Below are 9,411 nucleotides of genomic sequence, written 5' to 3' on the forward strand. Positions count from 1 at the left end.
TAGAGAATCTACCCTTTCTTTCTAGGGGGTTCTTCTCGAGCCTATGGTGTGAGCCCAGGGATACTAGCAGCCTGGGGCTGAGCTGGGAGGAGGAGTCCCGGGGGCGGGGTATGGCTATCATCCTGTGGTGAGAAACAGCAGGAGCATTGTGAAGTCAGTACTGGGGCCATGCAGGGCTGTGGGGTGCAGCTGTCCACCCCTGCCTGGCCTGTCTGGTCCTCCTGGCCTGGCAGCTTCTGGCTGAAGCTTGTTCTTCATGTCTTCTGCAGATACCTAGGGAGGTTCCCTGACAAGGGCAGCTTTGATCAGGTCTCATGTCAAGATTCACCTAGTGAGGTTTGCAAAGCAGTTCCTGATGAAGCCCACCAACCATGCAGGGAAGAGGCAGCTCCCACCATTTCCCCAGCTCCTCTGACCAAGCAGCCTCCTCCGTGGGCTTCTACTATTTCTCCAGGCTCAGTTTCCACTTACTCAGAGTCATACCTGAGTGCCTCTCCAACACCAGAGCCTTTACTTCCCATGGACAGCCTTTCACCCTGGCCACTGGCTCTTTCCCCTTCCCCACAAAGCCCCCCTCATGGGAGAGCCTGTCCTCTACCTCCAGCACCCTGCTCTGCCCCCAAAGCATCAGGCTCCATGATGAGTCTCACTCAGGGTGACTCTACGGCACTTGCAATGGGCACCATCCGACACAGGTCATCTCCACACTGCCCTTGGAGACCAGCCATCTCAGGCATTGTCTGTTCAAGCAGTCCTGGATCAGCCCTGGCCTGGTGGCAGGAAGCAGCCAAAGCTTGGAGCTTCTCCACTTTGACAAACTTAGAGTCCCAGAAAGAAAGCCTTCCCCTCTACCCACCAGGGGACTCATTCTGGGGAGATCCCAGAAACAGGCAGGTAGAGGCTGGTAGCCTCGCTTTTATCAACCCTGATGTCCAGGAGCTGCTGGAAATACTAATCACCAAGAGAGTGGAACTGAAGTTTTGGAAGGAGAAAGAAAAGGAGGAGGAGGCAGGCTACCACCTGAATACTTTGGGGAAGAGGATCGAGTCACTGGGTCACAAACAGGACACCTTGGGTCACCAACACTTCTGGAACATAAAAGGCAAACATGAACAGCTTCTTGGTCCTGAGAAGCCCCGATATCCTGACACTTTGGAGGACTGTCTACAGAAGACATGCAGCCAGCTCTTCTGGGGTCTCCCCTTTCTGCACAGTGAGTCTCTTGTAGCGACTGTCACAGTACCTGGGTCAGCTCTAGAGTTATGCCCTGTCTTATTTAATGAACACTCTAAAGTCAAACCATTTCATATTCCAGCTAAAGTAACTTCAAAACTGTCATTGGCCAAGCCCTTGACCCACCCTGTGGCTCAGGCTCAACCTCAATCCTTGACTCCAATCATGCCCCAGTTGCAGCCATCACCTCTGGTTCATGTGGAGACCCAGGCCCAAGCCCTACCCTTGACTCCAATCATGCCCCAATGTCAACCATCATCTGAAGTTTCCATGGAGACCCAGTCCAGTGGCCAAATCATGGCTTCAACCATGCCTCACTCTCAACCACCAACTCGGGCTCACATGGAGACCCAGGCCCGACCACAACTCTTGGCTCCAACCATGCCTCACTTTCAGCCACCACCTCTGACTCACGTAGAGACTCAGGCCCACCCCCAACCATGGATTCCAATCACACCCCAATTTCAACCACCACTTGGAGCTCACATGGAGACCCAGGTCCGATCCCAACTCTTGGCTCAAACCATGCCTCATTTTCAACCACCACTTCGGGCTCACGTGAAGACGCAGGTTCCACCCCTACTCCAGACTCCATCCATGTCCCAGTGTCAACCACCACAACCTCAAGCTCATATGGAGATTCAGGACCAATCCCTACCTTGGACTCCAAACATGCCCCAGTATCAACCACCACCTCGAACTCACATGGAGACCCAGGTCCAATCCCAACTCTTGGCTCAAACCATGCCTCACATTCAAGCACCACTTCAGGCCCACATGGAGACCCAGGTTCCACCCATACTCCAGACTCCATCCATGTCCCAGTATCCACCACCTCAACCTCAAACTCACATGGATACCAGGGTCCAATCCCAATTCCTGCCTCAAACCATGCCTCAATTTCAAGCACCACTTCGGGCTCACATGGAGACCCAGGTTCCACCCCTACTCTGGACTCCATCCATGTCCCAGTGTCAACCACCACAACCTCAAACTCACATGGAGACCCAGGTCCAACACCTACGCTGGACTCCAAACATGCCCCAGTTTCAACCATCTGTTCGGGCTCACAAGGAGACCCAGGCCCAACCCCTACCTTGGGGAGGTAGAGTTCAGGCAACCATGCCTCAATGTCCACCACCATCTAAGACTTCCATGGAGGTCCAGGACCACCAACAACCCTCAACTCCAACCATGCCCCACTTTCAACCACTTCCTCAGGCTCACACGGAGATCCAAGCCCAACCGATACCCTTGAATCTAAATATCTCTCTCTGTCAGCCATCTTCTCGGGCTCTTATGGAGATCCAGGGCCGACCCCAATCCTTGACTCCACTCATACCCCTATATCATCCACGACCTCAGGCTCAGTTCAAAACCACTGTCCATCCATCACCCTCTCGCCTAGTCCAGTCATCATCATCTCAACACCAGATTGGGTCCACTGAAACATCTTGCCCTACAGTCCAAAATAAGGCAACATCTTTCAGTTCAAATGCAATTGAAAACCTGGAAAGTCACTTTTGGAAAAAACAACTAGAAAGAGAGAGAACTTTACCTTCTTTGGTTAAAAATTCTCAGCAAGTCTTTAGCCAGGTCACTCCCAACCTATCCCAGGAGACCAGGTCTTCCCAGGCCCACAGTTCTGACTCCATCCTTCCTGGGTATTTGATCAGCCCTGAGGTTCGGGAGAAACTGGAGCACCACATTGCCCAAAGGTTCATGCAGCAACAGAGTGGCCTGCCCTACAGAATCCAAGCATCTCAGAAACTGATGCAGCCTCAGGATCAATACCCAAGGCCTTGTCAGGCACAGGGCAGGGAGGGGCCCTCAAGATCCTCTGCAGGTCTAGGCAAAAGGAGACAGGATGCACAAAAGATGAGGTCCAAGTGCCCAGCACAAATCATACCAGGGACAGACCTGCGCCATGATGTAGGGCAGAGTGTGGGGAAGATCGTAAAAGATCTGTACATGTTCTCAGCCAACCCTCCAGTGAAGGATCCAAGAGCAAAACCTGAGTCAGAAAGATTGTTGAGCCCAGACAAGAAGCATCCAGAAGTCTCAAGCGTCCTTACAGAGAGGAAGGAAGAGCAAATCTGTGAGAGAGAGATCCCTGTGAAAGTCTATCATTCGAGGCTTGCTGACAATCTTGTTTTTGACATTCTGGGAGAGACAAATGCTCCCATGAAAACAGAAAGTACACAGTCCTCTCAGGATGGGAAGGCCTCCATGATCACCTCCCATGAGTCTCTTGTCCTTAGTCCGTATACTGAGCAGGAGCTGGAAGCACATATAATAAGGTTTCGGGTGAGGCACAGGTGGAGGCTACTCTTCAAAGTCCTTAAGTTCATATTTTGCTTAAAGCTGAAAAAGGTTCAAGGGCCCACATTGAAGGCCACCTGTGAATCTGGAGACCACTCAAGAGCCCTATTAACCAAGGGCTTGGGAAAACCTCCTCATCCCCATGCAGGAGAGAAACTGATAACAATAGAGGCAGTTGCCCCACTGGAAAGTCCCCTCCCTGTCCCCTCACAGGCGACTGAGAAAACCTGGGGGTACCTGAGAGGACCCACACCTGGTGACACCCATAAGCCCTCAGATGTCCCTCTGACTGGACAGGAAAACAAACCATCTTCTCTGGCCCCCAAATACAACTTTGTGAGCAGAATGTGGCACAGTGAGTCTGTTGTGGAGACTGAGAAAGGCAGCCTGAAACCAAGTCCAGGTTCAGCAATGGCCAGGAATGAGCCACAGGAGAAAACTAAGAGGCAGGCCTCCCCAGAATCTTGCTCTAATGTGACAGTTGTGGACCTCGATGAATGTTCCCCATCTTCCAGGGCCCAAGAGGTTGTGGAGGGAGACTCTGCTGGGAAGGGCACCAGGGAACCTAGTGTTCAGGTCAAATCCCTAGACATTAATATGGATTTCAGGAGATCATGGTCTCCAAGGTCCAATAAAAGCCCCTCACTGAATACAAAATCTGTTGCCTCAAATACAGACCTACTCTTTGAGACACAGTTTCTTAAGCTCGAGTCTCAAGGGTTCACTGACCAGCAGGATCAGGCTCAAGGCCAAGCCAGCAGTGTGCTCCTTCAAGACTGTGAAACTGGTGTACTTCTTCAAGACTGTGCCACTGATACACTTCTCAAAGACTGTCACTCAAATATGTTTCTTGCCGCAAACATCTTGGCTTCTCAGGAATCTCTCTCCTATTATCAGACCTTATCCAGTGAAGACAAGTCCAATTCCCAAAAACTCTATGATGCTACATCAAGTGAAGGGAGCAGCCAGGGGCAGCAGGTGGACATGAGGCGACAGCTCAGATATAAGAGCCAAGGCAAGAAGTCTGTCCCCAAGGATGGGAGAGAGAAATATACAAGGCCCAAATTAAGACAGATTAAAAAAGGACTGGCAGAACGGAGGGCTTACCAACCCCAAGGGATGAGCCATCCTGGCCAGAAAAAAGAATCAACAGAGTCCCTAAGAAGCAAGTTTCGACAGTTAATCCTGAAGAAGAGACAGGTTCCGTCAGAAAGCCACTTCAAAGAAAGGATTAAGCTCCTTCTGCAGTGGATTTTCCCCAACAAATGCAAAGAACCAGAAGAGCCCCTGCAAAAAGGCAAACCTGAAACAGCCACTGTCAAGAGCCAAGAATCAATCAAAAGCAAATCTACCACGGAGAGCAGGGCTGTTGAGGCTCAGACTGTCATGACTGCTGTTGGACAGATCCTAAAGGAGAAGATGGTGTTTCACCATGGACCTCATGCCACAGAGTTAAATTGGTACCAAGCAGAATTCCAGGACCCAATAGGTCCACATTACTGCCACCACAGAATTCTTTCCTACCAAGAACAAAGGAGAATGAGGAGAGATACACCCCGTTATCACCAAGCTACCCCGATGGGCCACAGCTTTTCATATAAGAGTAAGTGGACCAGTCCCAGGGACAGCAACTGGGCCTTCTCACCCAGGGAGCCAGGTCCCCCTCCAGGCCGAGCCTGCCAACATGGATCAAGAGTGACAAGCATCCCAGGCCATCCCCTCCACTGTCCAAGGCATGGTCTCCTTCAGAAATATACCTCTTCTGGTGAATCAGAACATGGTTTTCACAGCATTACAGGTAGGAAAACTCTTCCTCAAGAAAAAAATGCATGCCTTGCAGATAAATATGTTTTTCTCTCATGTTAGCACATCCTCTGTGTGCTAAAGGCTTCTTCCTACCAGAAATAAATGGTTTTTTCTCATAAGCAGGGGTAGTAGCCTGTCTGTGCCTTACTGAGGGGGATGGAAGGCATCAGGGTCCACTCTTCCCAGGTGCCTGCTTTGACTTCCACATGGGATGGGGCCATGGAGGGAGGTTGACCCCAGCATGGATACTCACCCTCACCCCAATCCCCTAACTGCGCCTTCAGTTTCCATAATACCAGCATTACAGAAACAAGCAACACCATTTAGGACATGTCACCTTGAGCTAAACCTAAAGACCTCCCCGTTCTCAGGATCTTGCTCACTTCTATCCTCCTCTTTCTCCACCTGGACATTGTGCAGCTGGTAAGGGAGGTATGTTCAGAAGCTGAAATTCCCCTCAGGCTCAGGAAGTGTCAGGGACAAACTCACATGTCAGAATAAGGAGGGGAGTCAAGAGGGAGGACAAATCTCATCCCTAGGTCACGGTGGATAGATGACGCTGCCCTGAAAGCCCCTTTCTCTCCCAGATGTAGCTGGAACAAGATAGGCCAGGTTTCTTACCTTCCCTCTGCCTTTCTCATGCTCTGAAGCAGCAGCAAGAATGAGGACCACACACTCTCAGCCCTGAGAGTGTGCAGTGTGAGCATGGAAGCCTCTGAGGGCTGGTCCCACCCTGCCCTGGAGGAGAGGACAGCCATGCTTACAGCACCCACCTCCCCCAGTGAATGAGCATGGTCGTGACTGTGTGTGTAGGCACCTCATGGTCTGAGAGTGGGACGCTGTGCCCCTAGGATGGAATGTGGGGGAAGGATGTTAGTGGAAGAGGCGCCCACAGACAGTGCATTTACAAAGGAGCATTGGTGTCCCACCACCATCCACAGGGCCAGAGGAAAGACGTTAGGGGCCTGGTGGCTCATGGTGGCCTCACTCCAGAGTCTCCCCTCTACTCTAGTTCCCTGGGCCCAGACAGAGGGAAGCCACCTGGAGCCCCTCAACAGAGGGCCAAGCTCCCAGAGGCAGCAGAGACTCAAGCAGAGAAGCTTCACTTCTCCCCAATGTAGCAATCAGCTTTCACAGGACTGGGTACTCAGGACAGACTCACAGTCTGTGACCTCTACCTACACCTGTGGCCCAAGGAGGCTCCCAGGGTACAGGTAGGACTCAACAGGCCCACAGACTGTCATAGCAAGTCTCATCTGCTCTCAGTCTTACTCAATCCAGAGGCCAGGGTGGAAGACGCCAGCAGACAGGATGTGTGACCCAGCATGCATGAAAGTGACCTGTAGAAAATGAACATACCACCAGCTTTCCTCCTTGGGCCCATCCACATGGGAAAATGGGGAGACAAGAGCATTTCCCTGTATGTCACAGTCACTCCCATGGTGGAGAGACCTGCTCCTGGAGGGTCCCCGATCCAGGAGCCAGCAGGAATGGCCCAGCCTCCATGCCTGTCAGGACCCCCACATGTGGGACCAGGCCCGGGGCTGTGGGGGCAGAGGACACAGGCCTGCTTGTGCTCTGTTTTCTCCCTGGAGACTAGTCCTGCCTCTGCACCGCATCCTCCATGGGGAGCATGGAGGCTCAGCCAGGGTCTGAGGGGAGGGGCTGTGACCTGGGCCGTCGAGTGGCCTCCAGAGTTCAGAGGGGAGCGCAGAGCATGGATCCTGAGCCCGCCTGCTGCCAGGCCCTCTCAGAGGCACCAAGAGGTGAGCGCTGAGTCAGGGGAGCTGGAACTAAGGAGCCTGTCTGGAGAAATGACACAGAAGGGACCCTGACAGAACAGCAAGGAACCAGATGGGGAGAGTCCCCTGCCCTTCTTCTGCCGTGAGGTGCAGAAAGGACAGCAATGGAGGGCCCCCCACAAAGACTACCCACAGAGACTCACACTGACCCCAGACAGGGACCTTCCGCATACCCACACTGATCCAGCACAGGGCCCCCAGTAACCCCACACAGAGATCTAGACGGATCCACACTGACCCCAGAGAGGGACCCCTGACAGACCCACAGTGTCCCCAAACAGAAACCTCCCACACACCCACACTGACCTTGCACAAGGCCCTCCCAGAGACCCACACTCACCCCAGACAGGGCCTCCCACTGACCCACACTAACTCCACACAGGGATCTCCCACAGACTCACAGCGACCCTGCACAGGAACCCTCGCACAGACCCACACTGAGCCCACACAGAGACCTCTGACAGACCCACACTGACCCATACAGGGACTCCACTACCCTCACATGGGAATCTTCCACAAATCCACCCTGATCCTATACAGTGGTCAACCACAGATTCACACTGATCCTGCTTACAGATCTCTCAAACACCCACACAGAGACCTCTGATAGATGCACATTTACCCCACACAGGAAACTTCCACAGACCTACACTGAGCAATCCCACACAGAGACCTCTCTTTGAGACCCCCACACAGACCTCACAGGCATTCTTTAGAATCTGAGTATACACACTGTGATAGTTCCTTCATAGTGAGTCTGATATCACTGAACAAACCACGTGCATTGTGCTTTGCAATGTAAATTTGTACAACCAATATTCACAACAGTGTGGAGATTCTTCAAAAAAATAAAATTAGAATACCATGTGATCCAGCAATTCCACTTCCAGTCATAGAGCAAAAGGAATTAAAATGTTTTTATTCTGAAGAGATATCAGTACTTCTCTATGTCCTTTGAAACTTCATTCATAGTAACGGCATGGAGAGAACCTTCCAGTTTGTTGTGGATGAGTCCATAAAGAATACATGATAATATGTGATACCACACACACAAATATACATACATAACATACACAGTGGGATATTATTCAGCCTCAAAAAAAGTAAATCATGACATTTACAAGAACATGAATGAACCTGGAGATCATTATGCTAAATAATATAAGCCTGACAGAAAAGAACACTGCATGGTATCACTTATGTGTGGAATCAAAAAAAGTACAATCATAGAACCCAGAGTAGAAATTGTTGAATTGTTTCTGTAGCTGGGCATGGGGGATATGCAAACAGATTGGTAAATGGATACAAATTTTGTTATAACATGAAAAATAAATGAAAGAATAAGGTCTGAGGAGCTAATGTATAACGTGATTATAATTGATAATACTCTATTCTGTAATTGAAAATTTTTGAGAGTAGAATTTACATGTCCTCATATACAAATGTAAATATGTGAGAAGTAATGGGTATGTTAATTAACTTGATTGTTAGAATCCTTTCACAACATATACATATGTCAAATAATCGCTTCACGTACTTTAGCTACACCATGGTTTTGTCACGTATGCCTCAAAAAAGAGAAAAAAAATGAACAAAATGGACAAAACTACTTACATTTACCATTACATAAAGAGATAAGGAAAAAATGTGTAAAATCAGAAATGAAGGATATTACTACCAGCTTTATAGACATAAAAAGAAAATTTGGCAACTTAGATGAAATGAGCAGGTTTCTAGAAACATCCTACCAAGTCTGAATTATGAAGAAATACAAAATCTAAACAGCTCTAGAAGTCAAGATATTGAATAACTATCAAAAAACCTCCAGTGACTGAACACCCAGCATCAAGTATCTTCATGGTGAATTCTACCAAGTGGAAAGAATTAACACCAATTCTTCTCAATTCTTCCAAACAATTCAATAGGAGACACTGTTTCCTCACTCATTCTATGAGGTCACCATTACATTGATTATAAAGCCAAAGACATGACAAAAGTCCACTACAGACCAACATCCCTTATGAATACTGATGCAGAAACTCTTTAAAAAACAACAAGACAGAACAACACAGTAAAAGGCTTATACATTGTGACCAAATTGGACTTATCTTGCAATGTAAGATTGGTTCAACAAATGAAAAAAATCAATATGGCATATCACTTAAAAAGATGGAAATAAACATCATGTGATCATCTTAATTGATGCAGAAAAATAAACATTTCACAAAATTCAACGCCTTTTTGTGAC

General features: G+C 49.3%; 1 protein-coding gene across 1 annotated transcript; it reads left to right on the plus strand.

Annotated features, from left to right (window-relative positions):
* Positions 1–168: 168 nt before the first annotated feature.
* Positions 169–5,480, plus strand: LOC104993725 (spermatogenesis-associated protein 31E1-like). The gene is made up of 2 exons (XM_010847102.1): positions 169–1,480; positions 2,699–5,480. Exons 1-2 carry the CDS (start codon positions 169–171, stop codon positions 5,419–5,421), a joined length of 4,035 nt encoding a protein of 1,344 aa, XP_010845404.1. The 3' UTR covers positions 5,422–5,480.
* The last annotated feature ends 3,931 nt before the right edge of the window (positions 5,481–9,411 follow it).

This window comes from Bison bison, unplaced genomic scaffold, assembly GCF_000754665.1.
Source record: "Bison bison bison isolate TAMUID 2011002044 unplaced genomic scaffold, Bison_UMD1.0 scf7180017864243, whole genome shotgun sequence".
In the NCBI taxonomy this organism is placed as follows: domain Eukaryota; kingdom Metazoa; phylum Chordata; class Mammalia; order Artiodactyla; family Bovidae; genus Bison; species Bison bison.

Coding starts and splice junctions, on each gene's coding strand:
- LOC104993725 (XM_010847102.1), top strand. CDS start 169: ATGCAGGGCTGTGGGGTGCAGCTGTCCACCCCTGCCTGGCCTGTCTGG. Junction 1,481..2,698: donor GACTCCAATCATGCCCCAAT/GTCAACCATCAT, acceptor CTTGCCCTACAG/TCCAAAATAAGGCAACATCT.